At 40.5% G+C, this 20,118-nt stretch overlaps 1 protein-coding gene across 3 annotated transcripts in view; it reads left to right on the top strand.

Moving 5' to 3' along the window:
• Nucleotides 1-20,118, top strand: part of DST (dystonin) — a 509,263-nt gene that overhangs the window by 59,982 nt on the left and 429,163 nt on the right. For all 3 annotated transcript variants that reach the window (XM_030198986.1, XM_030198985.1, XM_030198987.1), the window contains exons 19-22: nucleotides 2,572-2,734; nucleotides 6,372-6,455; nucleotides 6,567-6,674; nucleotides 13,391-13,489. In XM_030198986.1, coding sequence (XP_030054846.1) covers nucleotides 2,572-2,734; nucleotides 6,372-6,455; nucleotides 6,567-6,674; nucleotides 13,391-13,489 — 454 coding nt within the window. The remainder of the gene's footprint in view (nucleotides 1-2,571; nucleotides 2,735-6,371; nucleotides 6,456-6,566; nucleotides 6,675-13,390; nucleotides 13,490-20,118) is intronic.

Below are 20,118 nucleotides of genomic sequence, written 5' to 3'. Positions count from 1 at the left end.
AACCATCTATTTTGTGTTTTAGAAGCTTTTCTCCCCCCTATGCCCCCCATCCCTTCCCCCTCCTTCTCAGGTTGGTATACTTTATTAACTTTATTAACTTCAAAATGACCTGAGCCTCAGTCATCTAAAACCTTCCCTGAACTGGGAAATAACCGTAATATATATTGACCTCGTTAAACTAATGTCAGGTATGGTCTTGAGATCAGGGCCTCATCCATCCTTTAACCTACCTAGCCAAGACTCTTTCCTTATTCCCCCAAAATCCCCCCCCTCCCCCCCTCCCTTCCCCTCCCTGCGCATTGCTTATAGTCCAATTCCCTTCACTGGTCCCAGGGAAGTCTATTCAAGATCTGACTTCTCGCCTTAGGTGATATGGTGTTTATATATGCCCCCCAGATTGCTAGAAACCTCCGCTGCCTTCCCGGCGACAGTCCCGCTCCTCTAGACTCCCATGTCAATAGTTCCTGGAGTCTATTCCTCCAGTGCCAAAAGGAGGGTGGGCAATCCTCAGTCCAGTGGAGTAAGATACATTTTTTCCCCAATATGCAGGCCTTGCTGAGAAACAATTTCTCTCCCCTCGTGGTTCCCATCCAGAGTCTGGGCATACTGAATATAGCTCTTTCAAATGTTATGCTGATTGTGCGCCCCAACACCCTTGTCAGGTATCTACCAATTGCCGCCCAGAATGATGATATTGACCTACACTGCCAAATCCCATGAAATAAGTTTGCCTCCAACCTAAGACACTTCCTACAGTTCTGTGTGGTCAAGACTCCTGCTCTAAAAGCTTGTCTCTGAGAGAAATAGGCCCGATGGATAGTGCGGAAGTGACACTCCTGTAATTCTGCATTGTGAACTATGGTTACCCCACTCTGAAGAGCTGACGATATTAACTGTGTAGAGATGTTTCTGCCTGACTCTATACTCCATCTATGTGCCACCTCTGTCAGGTCCCGTTCCCTTGCAAGCCTACCTAATTTATTGTAAAACCAGGACACTGAGATTTGTCCCGCTGCATCTCCTTCTAATAATTCTCTTAATTGTCTCCCAAATCGTGGATGCAAAATGATTTAATAGGTGTAATGAAGCAGAACCAAAAATCACCTTATAAAACAAACAGAATTTTAAAAAGACCCTCGCCTGAACGGGGAGCCAGTAGACTTTTAAATAAAAGGTGATATGCTATCAAATTTCTTCCAAGAAAAAAAATTAAGTGTAAATCAGTATTTTGGATAGATTGACACTTTCAATACTTGCTTTGAACATCCTTGATAAATGACATTACAGTAATCTAAAAGACTGAGTATGAGAGATTGGACTATAATACAGAAATACTACTACTAGTAATCATTTCTATAGCGCTACTAGACCTACACTGCGCTGTACACATTATATGCAGGTAATTTCTTTGTCCCTAGAGGGCTCACAACCTATGTTTTTGTACCCAGGGCAATGGAGGGTTAAGTGACTTGCCCAAAGTCACAAGGAGCTGCAGTGGGAATTGAACTCAGGTTGCCAGGATCAATGCCTGCTACACTAACCATTAGGCCACTCCATGTTAAAATACATGATTAAGAGGTGCCAATAATAATAAAAAGCAAAGAACAGCATAGAGCAGAGCTTCTCAAACCACCCAAATGGAGTCACAAAACCCACAATTGGGGTGTCGACCTAGCTAGGTCTCCATTGGAGCATTAGTATTCTGCACTTCTGGAGGGGTGGGGGAGGGAGGGGTGTTGCATAATTTTATTTGGCCACTGTGACAGGGTTTATAGAACACTCTCCCCTCACCCTTAACAAAAGCCTCTCTAACTAGCCTGGGCCACCTTAAGAGCACTGATTCTGCCCCAGGAGGAAGTGAGCCAGGAGGGGCAGAGTCAGTACCTGGGAGTTTAAAAGACAAGGCCAGGCTGAGGTTAAGGAGGCCCAGGGAAGGAAGAACTGAAGCCCCAGCACATGCCTTTACTGAGCACTTCTAGCTGCTGTGATCTGGCTGAGGTAAGCCAATTTTTTATTTGAAGAACGGTGAGCCTTGTTCTGAGGTCTGGCTGGAGCCAGACCTGGACATACAAAGAGAGAAACTTCAACTTGTGTTGTGGCGTGGCTGTCACAGGCCATAAACTGTTTTGGGCCCTGTAGGCCATAGGCCCATGCAAACTCTTTTCCTCCTCTGAAGATAAGAGACTTTACTTTTGTTCTAGGCCTGTGAAGGAACAAGCCTCAGATGTAAGTTAATAAAAGCACTTATTTCATGTTTACAATCTTGTCCGACTGTGTTATTGACAGCCTCACCCAGGGTCTTACAGCCATGATCATGGGGTCTCTGCCTCAAAAAGATTGGTAAGCACCAGCATAGAGGATAGGGGGAGGTATAGAAAGTAGTATGCCTCATCTGTACAAATCCCAGGCTCTTGCTAGCCTTTATGCTGTAACTAGGGACTAATTAGTATCTGAGGGAGAGACAGTGTACATCCATAGGAACTGCAAGTACAGCAGTTCATTTTCACTGTGTTCCTCCTTGTTTTGTATACATCCTTCCCACTGATTTCTTTTGCATTCTATTTGTCTTAGGTTACGAGACTTGGACGGTATCAGCAAATCTTTAAAATACTATAGAGAGACTTACTTGGAACTTGATGACTGGATTAAACAAGCAGAAGAGACACAGCGAAAGATTCAGGAGGAGCAGCCTGCGAATAGTAAAGCACTGGCAAAGCAGCTTGATCAGCAAAAGGTAAATGTAGAGGCTTCTCTAGCAAAACCATGGCAAAACCTTTAAAGGTTGTAGAAAGATTTTATTAATTACTTTTCAGATGTGTGTAGTGGTCATTTTTTTTCTACAAGAATATATTGTAACTAGGAAACAAAGATGTTCTTAGAAAATACCAGTTTAGGTCAATCAAGAATGTAAACCCACATGAAGGCATTTTTTACATCCACAGTTTGAAGACTCAAGATAGAAATTCTTGAGTGGAGAGCGTATCATTAAGGAAAGGAAATAAAACTGAGAGTAGTGCACCTGTATTTCTGGCCTGCACCCTCAAAGCTTAGCTAATGGCTAACACAATCAAACATAGGGCCATGTTTAGTAAGCTGTAATGTAGGCGTGTTAACATTTTTAACACGCGTTAACCATGCACATTCGTTAACTGTGTATGCGCCTACAATATCCCCATAGGCGCCTGCACAGTTGGTGCACGCGCTAATTGTAGGCGCATTAAAAAGCTAATGTGCCTTAGTAAACAGGACCCATAGTATTTATAATTTGCAAATAATTACACAAGTAAACACACTTGTTACAGTAAAATAAGCAAAAACTAAGGAAAATTTCATACAGAAATATCAAGAAACCTCTTTTATTAGACCACTACTTGAGGGGGGAGGAGCCCAGAAACAAAATGGAGATTATACGAGGATTATGAAAAAGGAAAAAGCAATAACATGAAAACTCCCTGAAACTTAATAATATTCTGCAGATGGCGGCACGATAGGCTTGGCATTTTGTACCTCTCCTGCCGTTTGTAGTGCTTCTGTCGTTTCCTTGGTAAGAATGCCTCATACGAAGTGGAAGGGTGTTCTCAAGGCTATTCCCTCACCGGCAGTGTGGGGGGCCACGGGCTCTTACATTGCTGGTGCCCTGTCCTGTTTTTCAGCGCTGTGCACACTTGTTTTAATGAAATAGCGTGCATGGCGCTGAAAGCAGGACAGGGTGCCAGCAATGTAAGACCAGCACGGGACAAATGCTTTAACTGGCGAGGCTTGGGGACCCCCGTCAGCCAAGGTACCTTGCAGAGGCGGTACCTTCCAGCAGGGGTGGGGGGGGCAGAGGTGGTGGCGGGAGGGTGGCAGCAAAGAGGCGGACCAAAATGTGCCCCCCTGCCTTAGGCTCTGGTCCTCCCTCCCTTCAAGTTCTGGCTACGCCCCTGCTCACCGGCTTTGACCTCTTCCCCGGTACAGCAAAAGTTGGAGCATTTCATTGCCAAGCACCCTTCGAAGGAACTGAGAGAAGAGTGCCCTGCTGTGAGTGTGGTTGAGGAAGTGTCCATTCTTCTGAGTAAGAAATATCTCTGTCCCTTCCGGATTCCAGCGCTTTGCCATGTCCAGCAGTCTTTTCCGGTGGGCGGATTGGAAGCGGAAGTTGCTAAACAGATTACCTACAGTGTGGGGGGAAGGACCGAGGGTTTTGCTGCTGCGTGTCAACAATCTGGAACTGCCACAGAAGCGTCGAATCAAACAAGTTTTAACTCGGGGTGCACATATCCTTCAGAAACAATTAAGAAATAATGCGAGGAAGGCTTAAAATTTACACATTGAATTACATTATGTTTCCACATACATATACAAGGAAACTCTAATATAAACACTAGAAATGTATTCCTGTAATGTTGAATAGCTCTACATATACTGGAAATATATGCACATTTTGACCTAGAAACAATGTATAGTGACTGCAGAAAAGCAAGTGCATAATTTCTTCATTGTTCAGAGGGAAGAAAAAGGTAACAGGCAGTGTCCCTCTCTTCATTTCCTCTTCCTCCGAGAACTTCTCTAATTGGCATGTGATGTTCGATTTATCGAAACCATCTGGTCTTTCTCTTGAAGCACAAATTGTCATGCAGATTGTTTACCAGTTGAAAAGTAAGCCATACTGATGGGCAGTAGGACATGTGGGAAAGTCTTCGATACTTCCCAGATGTACTGCTTGAAGAAGCCAAGCAGTGGGAACATCAGTAAAGCTGAATAAGCATCAAGGGGAATTCTATAAGGAGCTGCCCAAATGTGCATAAATACTGCTATTTTAGTCATTTACACACATATATATGGTCACATACTCATGCAAATCTAAAGATTTCTATACATGTTAACAAATACACAGGCATTCTTGCAGAGAATTTTCTTAAAACGTAGACAACTGTTTGCAATTAGATCTTCTTTACGGAAAGCAGGCCATTCTTCTCTGTAAGTTAGACTATTGTAACTCTTTATATTCTCAGGTTAATTGTAAACTGAAAGTTCGCCTGCAGTTATTGCAGAATACAACAGCCAGGTTGATTTTTGGTTTGGGTCATTTTGCTAGTGTTTCACCTATTGTAAAGGCGTTACACTGGTTACCTATTGAACAGCGTATCAGGTTTAAAATAAATCTGATTTTTAAAGTAGTTTTTGGGGCCAGTGTGGAAGGGCTAGTGGATTTGCTAGAGATTCCTTCTTCTAAGAGAAACCTTTGTTATTGTAGAACCTTAACACTAGTTGTAGGACCTGAGCATTAGGCTATCCTAAAACCAAAAACATTAGATTAAAATCAATTCTTGAAAAATCATCCCCTTTTCAGGGGGCACGTCAGTTGAATGTGTTTCCTATGTTCTTGAAAACACAATCTTCTTATATACTTTTCAGGAAGATGCTAAAAATCTATTTATTTGAAGGTTAGGTCCAAGTTTGTATAGTGTGTCTGTTTTTGTAAATTCTTCTCCTTATTGTTGAGATTTTCTCTTATGTGAATCCTGCGTTTAGGAATAATGGTCGATATATAAGACCAGATAGAATAGAATGAAAAAAAGACTGACAGAACCTTTTCTAAAATAGTGCCTGATTTGGACATCTCAATTCTGATCTCTACGTTGTATGTAAAATGGGCCTTCGCATGTGGTTCATCTTAGTGATTCAGTCATTGGAAGTAGAGAGCTGCATGGGATTGGGGATTGTGGGAATCCTGCAGAAATGGAAGAAGTTGCCGCTGGATTCCTGTGGGAGTGTAGTCAAAATCTCTGGCGATGCCAGAATGAGGCTTGGAATACACTGAGAGAGGCAATTGGTGTGCCAGAATGAGGTTTGGAATGCCCAGAAAGGCAGGTGGAACACTAGACCGAGGCTTGGAACGCTCATTCATTGAATTGTGAAACTGACCCAAAAAACTAGGGAGGCTGTTGGGCTTGGGAGGAAATGGAAGGCTACGAGCGAGGAAGTAATAGTATCAACTCCTGCAAGTATGAGTCGGGAGCTTAATTGTGGCGATGGTTGGAGATGGAATGGATCTTAGTGGGTAAGGATGTGTATGGGTTAGATTCCAGTCGGGATAGGTGGGAATGGGTGAAATGTTTGTTCCTGTGCAACTCTTTGATTGGATGGAATCCAGACTGCCCCAATTTGACTGCCCCTATCGGACCGACTGTTCACTTGTCTATTAGATTGTAAGCTCTTTGAGCAGGGACTGTCTCTCTATGTTAAATTGTACAGCGCTGCGTAACCCTAGTAGCGCTCTAGAAATGTTAAGTAGTAGTAGTAGTATGTTAGGTGCAGATATGTAACAGTTTGTCTCTCCTGGTCGTTATTCCTGTGCTTAAAATAGAAATGTGTTTACTTTTTTACAGATGCTGGTTTCTGAGATTGAAATGAAACAGAACAAAATAGATGAATGCCAAAAATATTCAGAGCAGTATTCAGCAGCATTGAAGGTAAAAAAAAAATACGTCTGGTATCAAACTGAACATAAAAAGCATGCAGATATTTTTAGCTGGCATGTTATGGCAACTGTGCTAACTGCTGTCCTAACACTTTTTTCCCAGGATTATGAGCTGCAACTGATGATGTACAGAGCCATGGTAGATTCTCATCAAAAGTCACCAGTGAAGCGTCGAAGAATGCAGAACTCATCAGACTTGATTATACAGGAGGTACTGCCATAATGTCAAGAAAAACCAAAGCAAGTCCTTTTGAAGATAGTGAGGTCAATTTTCAGTAAACTATCTTGGGAATAATTGGAAAAGTCTGATCTAGATGTTTCAAATTATTCCTAGATAGCGCTTCTGAATATGCAAACTTCGGAGCAGAGGACTAGCAATGGTTAGTACAGTGGCTTGATAACTAGGGAAACTGAGTTCAATTCCCTGCAGCTCCTTGTGACTCTAGGCAAGTCACTTAACCTTCTGTTGCCCCAGGTACAAAAATAAGTATCTGTATATAATATGTAAACTGTTTTGATTGTGACCACAGAAGGGTGGTAAATCAAATCCCATTCCTTTTCCCTTAAAATATACAAGTATATATAGAATATCTGAATATCAGAACCTTTACATAAAAGATATACATATAGACCCTCAAATATTGACATCATACAGATAAATTATATGTTTGGTTCTGGTGGTCCAAGTTATACCTAATTTTTCCATGTCTGAGTCAAATGTATAACTATATATATAGAGGCTGAATATTAGTGCCTATAGGTATCATTTACTTATGCCTTTGCGGCACTGCCCTCAGAATGCCTCCATCCCACCCCTTAGAATTAAAGGGTAAGGAGGAGGCACTGTGGGTTAATCTGAAAAGAGCAAATGGACAATGCATTTACATTGGTGTGATATACAGGCCTCCTTCACAGACAGAAGAAGTGACTTAATTGAAGACATTCAGAGGATTGCAGTGAAAGGAGAAGTGATATTAATAGGTGATTTCAACATGCCAGATTGGGGCATCCTTGTTGCAAGCTCATCTAAGAAGTAAAGAGATCTTGGATTCTCTGTAGGGAGAGCTGTTCCAGCAGTTGGTAATGGAACCCACATGAGGTGGGGCCATACCGGATCTGATGTTCAGAAATGGGGAGAGTGTTTCTGACTTTACAGTGGGTGATCATTTGGCATCTGGTGATCACGGGTGGTGTGGTTCAAAATTAAGACGTGTTGAGAGGCTTTATTCAAAATTGAAGGTTCTAGACAAAAAAAATAATTTTGGCAAGAGTTTCTAGCTGGACGGGAACAACTTGTGGAAGTAAACAAAGTAAGAGGAAAAGAAGGCTACTTTGGTTCTCTAAAGTAGTAGCTGAAAAGGTAAGATAGAAGAGATTAGTCTTCATAAATTGCAAGGCATCACAGAAAGAAGTAATAGGCTACAATACCTGGAAAAAGCTAAAATCAGCTGGTAAAGTAGTCAGGCAAGGAAAAATGCAAATAGAAGAGATAGCCAGTAAGGTAAAATTTAGAGACAAGACGTTCTCTAGATATGTAAGTGATAAGCGGAAGAAGGAAAGGCAGAAGTGGCATTGTGAGACTCAATGGTGAAGGGGAACTACGTAGAAGGTGATAAGGATGAAGCAGAATTGCTCAACAAATGTTTCTGTTCTGTGTTCATAGATGAAGGGCCAGGAGTAGGAATGCAGAAGACAAATTCTGATAAGAAGGGTGTGTGGAAGAGCCTGACCAAATTTCAGAAGAGCATGTTAGTGAGGAGCTAGCTAAAGTAAAGGTAGACAAAGCGATGGGGTCAGATGAGATACATCTGAGGGTACTGAAGAAACTTAGGGAAGTTCTGGTGGCTCTGCTGGCTGACCTTTTCAATGCATCGCTAGAGTAAGGAGTAGTCCTGGAGGACTAGAAAGGACGGATGTGGTCCCTCTCCACAAAAAGGAAGTACGGAGGAGGTTGGGAAACTACAGGCCAGTTAGTCTTACTTCGGTGGTGAGTAAATTATTGGAAACGCTTCTAAAACAGAGGATAGAGAGGTTTCTAGAATCAGATGGATTGCAGGATCTGAGGCAGCATGGTTTTACTAGAGGAAGGTCTTGTCAGACTAATTTGATTAACTTCTTTGACTGGGTGACCAATTCAATTTAGGGGAGTGCTAGATAGGGTGTACTTAGATTTCAGTAAAGCCTTTGATACGGTTCTGCATAGGTGGCTGATAAATAAACTGAGTGCCCTTGTTTGTACAGCGCTGCGTATGCCTTGTAGCGCTATAGAAATGCTAAATAGTAGTAGTAGTAGTAGTAGTGGGCCCAAAAAAATCACTGGGCTAGAAACTGATTAAGTGAAAGAAAGAGGATGGTGGTAAATGAAGTTCACTTAGAGGAAAAGGAATGTTACCAGTGGTGTACCGCAGGAATCAGTCCTTGGCCTGGTTCTTTTTAACATCTTTGTGAGTGATATTGTAAAAGGGCTGTCAGGTTAAATTTTGTCCATTTTCAGATGATTCAAAATTCTGTAATATGGTAGACACTCCTGCTGGTGTGGATAGCATGAGGAGGGATCTAGCTAAGCTACAAGAATGGTCCAGAAATTGGCAAATAAAATTTAATGCTAAAAAATGCAGGGTCATGCACTTCGGCTACAGAAACCCGAGGGAGCAGTACAGTTTAGGAGAAGTACTTCTGTGTTCAAAAGAAGAGTGAGACTTGAGGGGGTGATCATTTCTGACGATCTTAAGGTGGCTAAACAGGTAGAAAGGTTGATGACGAAAACCAGAAGGATGCTTGGGTGCATAGGGAGAGGAATGGCCAGCAGGCAAAAGGAGGTGATAGTGCCTCTGTATAAGTCTCTTGTGAGACCTCATTTAGAGTACTGTGGGCAGTTCTAGAGACTGCACCTTCAAAAAGATATAACCAGGATGGAGTCTGTCCAGAGGCCAGCTTCTAAAATGGTCAGTGGTCTTCATCATAACGCTTATAAAGATAGATTCATAGACCTCAATTTATATACCTTGGAAGAAAGACAAGAGAGGAGATATGATTGAGACATTTAAATTTTCTGTGGCATAAATGCATATGAGGCAGGTCTCTTTCAGTTGAAAGGAAGCTCTGAAATGAGAGGGCATAAGATGAAGAAGGGGGTAGACTCAAAAGTAATCTAAGGAAATACTTCTTTACGTAAAGGGTTGTGGATGTGTGGCACGACTTCACAGTGGAGGTAATTTAGACGAGGACTGTATCTGAATTCAAAGGAGCATGGGACAGGAATGTGGGATCTCTTAGGGTGGAAGAGATAGCGAATGATATGGATGGCAGACTGGATAGTCCATATGGCCTTTATCTGCTGTCTTTTCTTTGTTTCTATGTTTCTATTATGGAAATAAATCTATAACGGGGCACCTAGCATGAGCCTATTCTATAAATAAATGTAGGTGCCTACTTTTCTTTACAGAATAACAGCATTACAGCGAAAACATGCCTATAAGGTATGCATGAGCATTTACGCCAAACATAGAACTGGTGAAAGAGTGTGCATCAAAGTTCTGGACATACATGTGAATCCTGCAGACTCCTCTATGTGCATGCCCATCTGTTGTATATGTAAAATGTAAGATATGCACATATTTACAGAATATCACTTAAGCTGAATTTTTGTTGTTTACATACATACAAGCACAGAAACTCATGTGTATACCATTTTTCAAATTAATTATCCCTGAAATTCTATATAGTGCGATCTAAGTTCTACACGCAAATCTGGTTGTATTCTATTTTGTGCATTCAAGTCAATTGCCTCTTAGCAAGCAATTATTGCCACTAATTGTCTTTAATTAGAATTTATACATACAACATTCTAAGTGCATTCTATGAAATGATGCATGTAAATTCTAAGATGCAGATCTGAAAAGTGGGTGTTGCCATGGGAGGGTTGTGGGCATTCCTAGAATTTATGCGCAGTGTTATAGAATATTCCTGTTGTGTGTTATAGAATATGCCTGTTCCATTCATAACTTAGGCATTGGCATTTACATCAGGTTTTAGTTGGCATAAACGGTTGCGACTAAATATAGTCGCAGAAAATGGGCAATAGGCGTATTCTATAAACTATGCCTAAATTTAGGTGTGGTTAATAGAATATGCCTAGGCGTATTTTTTTGGTGCCGAGTTTTAGGCATCATAAATAGAATCTAGCCCTATGCGCGCACTTTATAGGATTCCCTTCTAAGGCCCCAGATATTCTGTTAAGTAGATTCCCACTATTCCACAACCTGTGGGATAGTTGTGTCCATCAACCAACATGTGGAGACAGGTCTCATCTCAGTTTTCAATTCTCTATCTCTTTTGGCATCCATACCAGCTCCTCAATATTTTCTATCTCCAACAGGTAGTTGGAAACCTTTTCAGCCTCTGGTACTGAGTGATTGCTCCTGGTCCAGTTGGTCAACTGGTCCCCAGTTGAGCTTTGTGAGTGGCTTGAGTTTGCGGAGTCATATCTGGAGGTTTTAAGATCCTTGTCTTTGGTGCCCTACTAATTTACTTCTTCCCTCCCCTGTTTTTTTGTGAAGCTCTCCTTTTCCAGCAAAAGAAACCTGAAAAAAAAAAAAGGACAGGTTTTCTGGAGAGTGTGGGACAGAGTGTTAGTCCTGAGCCTTTCTCATCTGTGGTAGGAATAGTGGAGACTGTGATCTTGTAGGGTGCAGGTGGCAGTGGTAAGTCCGACAAAAGTTTGAATCAGAACGGCTTGGAGGACTGCAGGTTCTGCTTGATACAGGGGAGGGATCCTGACTCACTGTTTCGGACATGTTTTGCTGTGCTGTTGACAGTTTGGGTGAATGGCGACTCCCGTGGAGGTAGTTAAGTGGTTTTCTCACTGTCAGATCTTCCTGCCAGCGTTGGGGTTTTGTAGTGCATTCAAGCCGGGAATTCCATGGGACACAGAGGAAGCAATCAGTGGCAGCAAATCTTCGGATTTGGTGCAGCATCCGAATATGCCGGGGTCTCTTGGATCTCTGTCAGGGCCAGTGTGCAGTTTGATGCTGGAGAGTGCGGGAATGACACCATTTTGTCGGGGCTGACTGGCAGTGAGGAGCAGCTTCTGGCTGATTACTCGCAGAGCACAGCTGCCATTTTCCAGCCTCAGGGCCCAACAGAGCATTCAACTGCATCGAGATCTTTGTTTTTTTGGGAGTTTATATTGCTCTTACATCAGCCCTACTTACTGAAACAGGGACAGTTAGAATTGCTGCAGGGTGCTTCAGTTTCTCACCCTGCTGCCCCTCCAGCACCTAAGAGGTCTCATTTACACTTTCAGGAATGGGCAGATGAGGCTATCTCTGCTTCTCTCTCCTTATCTGATTTGGCCTTGGTCTATTCAGAGGAGCCATTGTTGAAGGAGCTGTTAGAGAAAGGACAGTTCTCTTGTGAGGAGATTGATGATCCAAAAGTACTGTGGTTGTTTCATAAAGAGGAGTTCAGTACTCTTATTTGTGAGGCACTGGCAGTGCTTTCCATTGAGGAGCCTTCTGCTTCGGCGTCAGAAGTTGCATCTCGGTCGATCATGAAGGGGTTTAAAGGTCCTTCTAAAGCCTTCCTGATGCTTCCAGACATTCAGAACCAGATTATAGTGGAATGAGTCTCACTGGACACGGGGCTGAGAGCAGGAAGAGCCATGGCTTGCCTCCACTCATTAGTTCCAGAGGAGAAAGATAAATTGCAGCTTACTGTCTCCAGTGGATATTTGCAAGGCGGCAGCATGGTTAACACTGCATGCACTCGGAAGCTAGTTTTGGGGGTTGGTCCTTCCATTAGTCCCTTCCACTATTCCAGAGGCCTGCCCGAGGTTTCTGAGATGTTTAGTCACTACTTAGTAATGGATCAAATAACGACTGTCACCTTCTATGGTACTTCCTGCATAGCTCTTGTTCTCTACAAGTTGTCCAGAGATGACAGCGGGCATGGTTGCTTGTCTGGTTAGTGTTAGGTTAACGAGTTGTTTAAGGTTGTTGTGTTTATTCTGAGTTTCTCCTTAGTTTGTCTACATAAATACTGATGAGCTGGACTGGATGTCAAGAGAGATATGTCGCAGCTCAGTTTTAATTTCTCTCTCTCCACCTGCTGGTAGATTGGACACAAGTATCCCATAGGTTCTGGAATAGTGGGAAGGAGTAATGTAAAGAAAATTATTAGGTAATACCTAATTTCTCCTTATCTCAGGTGCAAAGCTTTTTTAGGTTTAAGGTCTAGAATTGCCCCAGGGCAACATTTTTTTTTCTTTAATACCCTTGTGTTTGCTCACCCACCAGGGTAAAGAGTAGATTTTTTGGGATTCATTGCAATTAGAACAGTTTCTTAAAGGCCTTGATAAATAAATCCGTAGATTACTGGAGTAAAAAGATAATTAAACGCCATAATGTATTTGGTTAGTATAGTCTAATTTGTCTAAATTGTTTTCTTTTAATTTCCTAAGCCGTTTAGTATCTGCCTCTTCTCTTAATGTGGGCTAGTTGGTTTGATTGAGAATGTTTTTCTTGTTAAGTATTTCATGAAATTCCATTTCGGTACTTCTGCTTATACAGGTGTGTGCATTTCAAAATTTAAATAAAACATGTATGGAGTGTCTACCTCATCTGTTGCAGAAGAATAACTCTTTCCCTGCTTCACGGCGAAAATGTTTTTCTGTTTTCACTGATGATTTATTTTTGATAATTATTGGCTAAGTATGTTGAAAGTCTTTTTCATTACCATGTTCTTTGTGGTAGCTGCTCGTCATCATGGAGTAATTTTGAAATCTGTATTTATGACTTTCTGCCTTCCCAGTTTGTATCTATCTGTTCCAAAAATATAACAGCTCTGTCTTTCGTGCTGGTGTTGTATGAAATGCATGCAAAAACAGTTTGAGCAGCACTGTCTCTGTCTTATTGTGTTTCACTGCAGTTCATGGATTTGCGAACACGTTACACAGCTTTGGTGACCTTGATGACTCAATACGTGAAATTTGCTGGGGAGTCTTTGAAACGTATGGAAGAAGAAGAGGTAACAGTCAGTGGGAAATATTCTGACCACAAGAGCAATATTATGGGCTATTATAATTTTGATATTTTAAAAAATTTAAGGTGACTTCCTTATATTCTAGATCTGCATCAAAGTGGGCAGTGTGATTGATGGAGCTAATGTTTTTGAGACACATGAGGCCATTTTAAGATCCTTGCACGGCAATCACACATCTAAATAGCGTAAATGCTGACACACAGATTCAAAGATGACATCTTCTTAGTGTGGTTGGTGTGGCCCAAAAAATTAGCAGTGAACACTTAGGGCCCTGTTTAACAAGCCGCCCTATAGGCACGCTAACGCTAAAGACACCCATAGGAATATCTGGGTGTCTCTAGCATTTATCATGCGCTAAAAATGCTAGTGCACCTTAGTAAACAGGGACCTTTTACAAAGGTGCGGCAGGGTCAATGTGTGGGTAGCGTGCGTCCCTCTGGGGTGGCGTGTGCGCCTGGCAGAAATTCCAATTTTGGCATGCGCCAAATCCCAAGATAGAAAAATTTTTTCTATTTTCTACCACAGGGGGCGGTCCCGGCGGTACCTGGCAGCACGTCCACGTTAGCATGCGCTGCATGACTACTTACTGCATGAGTAGCGTGCAAACCTTTACTGCTAAGTCAGTGGGTGGCAGTAAGAGCTCAGGCTGTAAATAGGCGCTTGCCTGTTTTAATATTAGCGCAGGCCCATTTCCCAGCCCATTAAAAAATAATCTTTTTCCCAGACACGGTAAAAAAATGGCCCAGCACGTGCTTAAAAGACACGCCCACACTACCGCAGACTATTTTTTACCACGGTTTTGTAAAATGGCCCCTTAATATTGGTTGTTTTTTTGTACCTCATTTGAGACAAGTATAAGTGACAGTAAAATGCTTGCTTCAGCCAGGGCTTTCCAACAGTGAATGAGAGGTTCAGGTTACTTCTATTTGATTTTTAAGATAGGTGAGTTATAAATAAATTGTTAAGGATAAGAATATGCATACATTTAGGAATACAGTGTGAGAATTGAATTTGTGGATATATTTGTGAGAAACTAACTTAGAACAACATATTGAAATGTTACATTTTTATTTGCAAATGGAAAAGGTATTTATAAAGGGTTCCTTGATTATAACAGAGTACATTGTATAAACATCTTGCTTGATTTGATTACAGTTGCATATATAAATGCTCCTTAATGGACAGTTTTTTAAATGTAGTATATTCTTTATGAATTTGAAATAGCAATAAAGAACAAAATATTGACAAAACTTTTAACTTAGAGAAGAAATATTTTAGTTTTGATGATCTATATGTGTGGTTTAATAACAATATACATACTCCTAAATTGTATAAAAGTCACAAAAAATTGTGTGTGCAATTTAATTGAATAAGGAGCCAATTTGCGCCAATAATTGAGATCTTAACAAGTAATTATTTGTGCTGATTTGGCATGGGACTTGTGGGTCCAGAAAGGGGCACAGCCATGGGAGGGTCATGGTTGAATCATGGGCATTCCTTTAATTTATGCGCATTGTTATAGAATAAAGGGGATCTGCATGTAATGTAGGCACGGGGATTTACACCAAGGTTTCATTGGTGTAAATGGTTGCGCCTAAATGTAGTCGCAGTTCCCGACACTAAATGTTATTCTATAAACGGTGCCTATTTTTAAGCGCTGTTTATAGAATAGTGCTTAACACATTTTTTTTCTGTGCTAATGTTTTAGACGTCATTTATAGAATTCAGTCTATAGTGTCCAATTTATTAAATACAATATATTCTCATAGCCATGTAATGGGAAACTTCCAAATGATAATTCAGGCCTATAGTCATGAAACTATAGTGTAGTCGTAAATATCAAGCCCTTTTCTGTTCCTTTCGTGGCAGGAGCAGTTGTTGGCTTGTAGTAATTGGCTTTGACACCAAGAGCAATAGAAGAGGTTGCTGATAGCCAGAGTAGCATCAGCAAGGGGGGATGCAGAGATTTCAGTAGAGCAGTGGTCCTAATTGTCTAGCACTGCAAAACTGCAGCAGCGGCAGGATGGATGGTGGCATTCGGTGAATGTAGATGGCTGACAGGAAAGTAAGCAGCATATAAGGATACATAACTTGGCAGTCTAACAAAATCACTCAATGAATTATTGCATTGCTTCATCCATTTCTCTTCTTGGAAGTAATATGTTATTACTTCGTCATGATGCATAATGGTATACCACGGGGCTCATTTTCAAAGCATTTAGACTTACAAAGTTTCATAGTTTACTATGGAGGGCCATTTTCAAAAGAGGAAAACATCTAAAAATGGCATAAAGTGCCATTTGGACGTTTTTCTTCCCAAAACATCTAAATCATTATTTTTTGTAACCCATTTTTAGACGTTTTACTGTGCAGTCCATCAGCAGTGCATCCAAATCACAAGGTGGTGTGTTAAGGGTGGGATGTGGGTGTTCCTAACACTTGGACTTTTTCTGCCATAATGGAACAAAACAAAAACGTCCAGGGCTAAAAATTGGACGTTTTGATCTAGGCCTGTTTTAATGATGACTAAGCCACAAAAAAGTGCCATAAATAACCAGATGGCCACTGGAAGAATAAAAGAATGAGCCTCCCTTACTCCCCCAGTGGTCACTGACCCCTTCCTACCCACAAAGATGTGAATGAAACAGTATATAACAGCCTCCATGACAGCGTCCTATGCTATGGCTAGTCCTTTTAGAGCAGCAAGCAGGTGCCTGGAGTAGCCTAGTGGTTGGTACAGTGCACTTTGGAGAAGCGGACTCAGGCCCACAATCCACTCTAACTGTTATACTTGTGGTGGAAATTGTGAGTCCTCCTAACCCACCAAAAACCTACTGTACCCACATATAGGTGACACCTGAACAGCCATAAGGGCTACTGTAGTGTGTATAGTTGGGTACAGTAAGTTTCTGGTGGGTTTTGGAGGGCTCCCCGTACAATATAAAGGGGTAATGTGAAGTCCACTGCAGTGCTCCTGGAGTGCCCCAGTGCTCTGTATGGCCAGTCTACTAAGAATGCTGGCTCCTCCTACATCCCAATGACTTGAATTTGTGGGTTTTTAACTTGGACTTTTTTTTTATGATAATCAATCTTACATTTATGCAATAAACATAAATCCACAAATCACAAAAAATATAAGCAATTATTAAACTTGAGGAAAGAAAAAGAAAAAAGTCCATATTAGTCCACAATATATAGATCCAAGAAAAGGAAAATACGATTCTTCTTTACATCAAGTAGGTAGAACCAAGAATGTTGCTAGCCGGCTTAACGCTATCAATCATGAGCAAAATCAGGAAACACTTGAATTTTTGAGCCAAAGAATGGTGAATTAGTGTGGTGGAAAAAAAGTTTGAAAATGTTATTTTGATCCAATTGCAGAGCAAAAGTAACTAATAAGGTGGTTCTCTGGACTTTTTTTTTTTTTCCAGAAATGATCACAAAAGAAAAATGCACTGAGCACAAAACGTTTAAAAAGTCTAATAAAATGGCCATTTTCAAAATAGATATTTTTTAGGTTTGAAAATTACCATGTTCCCCATTTGATTTTTGGACGTTTTTAGCAAAATGTCCAAATTGGACTTTTACGTGGAGGAGCATTTTTGATAAAACATTTATTTGTAAGTCTAAGTGCTTTGAAAATATGCCTCACAGAATGTTTGTGTGAAATTTAGAGATATGGCATTACTTTAAGCTTGCTGTCTGCATTTAAAGAATATAAGGAAGTTCACAACTGCAATGTTAACAGTTTAAATCCATAGTTATTTTCCTAGGGCTTTGTTTAACACAAAATATCTGGCTTTACAAGCTGGTTCAAGATATATAACATTTGAATTGGTCAGTTTGATTTGCCCGTTTGGTAATTAATCACCTTTGAGTGTACTGCTTCTTGCTGACTTTGAACCCTTAAAACTTATTTCAAATTCTCTGGTAAGACTAGGGGATTTTTAAGTTCTTTTGTGAGATTTCTGGGGGGTTTCTATATATTTCACTGTGTTTATTCTTTGAAGTGTTATTAGTTTTATTGCGTCCTGTATTACATGTTGTTAAATAAATTGACAGCGTATGTAAGTTTAAAATCCAAATCGAAGTGAAAATGAACTTCATTTTCACTTCGATTTGGATTTTAAACTTATATAAGTTTGTCAATTTATTTAACAACAAGAAATTCAGCATCCTCAGCTTTTTTCCTGTCCCCTTTAGCAAATATTTTCTTTCTTCAAAGAAATTGCTTTTCTTCTTCAAGTACAACAGGGTCTTAGTAATTATTATATAAACCTTAACTTATTTGCTGAGTTGTGCTTTCAAATTCTTTAGATTATTCTTCGGTGTACTACAGAATTTTCAGCCTACCTGAACATATTACAATCAGGGCTTGGATTTTAAGGCTAAAGGAACTAGGTCAACATCACTTTTTGAGGGAGTTGACTCACTCCTAAAGTAATTGTCTTTAAATGCAATGGTTCAGTGTACAGAAGTAAAATAATTAAGGGGCCCTTTTACAAAGGCGCAAATACGCTTTAAACACTAGAGACACCCTTAGGAATATATGGGTGTCTCTAGAGTTTAAAAACGCTAGCGCACCTTTGTATAAGACCCCCTAATTGAAGCTGAATAATGGCTTCATATAGGCTGTGAGAACATGTGACCCTATTGTCTTGAAGGAATGTGTTCAGGATATCTCTGCTTTGCCAGCTATTTTCTTATCTTTCGGGGAGGGGTTAACACCTCATGCACTTTAAATAACAGCATGCCTTTGTTGTGTACAGTATGCTGCCTATCTCTTTGGACAACACCTTTACATGATTAAATTGATTACGTTTGAGAATTTGACTCCACATTGGTTATCAAGTTTGCAAAAAAGGTGTGAATCATTTCTGTTGTGAACAATCATTAGAGTTAGTTAATGGGTTTGATGTTCCTTAAAATAACAAGCAACTTTGAGAAAAAAAAAAGCCCAGTTGTCTGTTCTGAGCTGTGGATTAAACTTCTCATTCCTTCAACAAATATTTATTGATTGATTGGGATTTATTAACCGCCTTTATGAAGAGATTACGAATTATTTGATCCCTTGCTTGGAAACTTTTTCTTCCTTAGTCTATAAACAATGCTTCTTGAAGATTAAAAATTTTCTCTTCTCCGAATGTGAAAAGTTGTATATTATGGGAATTTCCTTTGAGCTCTTCTGTTTCTTTCTTGTACAACATATATTTTAAAACTTAATTTAAACACATATTCTGTTACACTCAGAATGATTCAGGAGAGGCTAAATTTGGAACTTCTGTGAAGGTAGCAAGAACCTTAGTGGTTTTGAATTCATCAGGTTAACTCCACAGAAAACCTACAAGAAACTGAGATGCCCCACTCTGATTCAGTAAGTAGGAATTAAAAAAGGAGAAGGTGGTGTTTATTCTTGTACACCTAAAGGAATCAAATCAGATGTAATATTGGTACTTCTACTACAAATCATTTCTACAGCGCTACCAGTCGTACGCAGCGCTTCACAATTGAACATGAAGAAAAGACAGTCCCTGCTCAAAAGAGCTTACAATCTGCAGGAAGAAGAATGCCCGAACAGAAGATGAAATCCATTGCAATACTTTGATAATGTTTATCAGACATACAGAGACGACCAAACAAGATGCAGAAGGCATCATAAGTGATGCAGTTTTATTTAATATCTATATATACAGGGGTAAATGTCATAGGGGCCCTTTTATAAAGGCATGCTGAAAAATGGTCTGCGGTAGTGTAGAAATGTTTTTTGGGCCACCCAGAATCATTTTTCAGTGCACTTGTAAAAAATGCCTTTAAATTTTTTTTTACTGTAAATAGACGTGCAGCAAATGAAAATTGCCACGCGTACATTTTGGGTCTGAGACCTTAACCACCAGCCATTGACCTAGCAGTAAGGTCTCACGTGGTAACCGGGCAGTAATGGTCTACCAGCGTAGAATGAAGATTAACACCCCATTACTGCCCGCGTGCCAGAAAATAAAAATATTTTCTGGCGCTCCTAGCAGACGCTCATCACAAATGAAATTACCGCAAGGGCCACGCGGTAGCTGGGTGGTAACTCAAAACTGACATGTGTTGAGCGTGCGTAGGTACCTACACAGCTTAGTAAAAGGGCCCCGTAGTGTTTGAGTCGATTATAAATCAGCAAAAGCATCAGGAAATAGACAGGTGACAGGAAAGGATGCAACCTGGTTACCTGAGGAATTCATGAAAACAGGGCAGGAGTTAATGAAAAAGGAATGGAATGTTTTAAATAGTGAAACAGAAGAAGCACTGGTCACTGGTCCGAACCAGTTTCTTATGAGGGTAAGTGAATTTTAACCACTCAAAAGTATGCACAGACTTTAACACTATGCCGATGCTCAGAACTCACTCGATAAAGCCAACAGCACAGACCCCATACCACTGGAACAGCACAGAAAACTAGCTTGCCAATGCTGAAAGGAAATAGTTTTCAAATTATATGTGCTCAGTAAAAGCAAAAGCAAGGGGGTAAGCTCAGCTCTTGTGTCCATGCACGAGGCAAACCCAAAAGCGAATCATACATTAGCGTCTGTTTTCTACACCTTTTCAATATAAGCTGTTCATTTTTTTTT

Source organism: Microcaecilia unicolor, chromosome 3, assembly GCF_901765095.1.
Source record: "Microcaecilia unicolor chromosome 3, aMicUni1.1, whole genome shotgun sequence".
NCBI classification, from domain to species: Eukaryota; Metazoa; Chordata; class Amphibia; order Gymnophiona; family Siphonopidae; genus Microcaecilia; species Microcaecilia unicolor.
The sequence above is the reverse complement of the archived record's forward strand: the minus strand, read 5'-3'. Positions and strand labels throughout refer to the sequence as shown.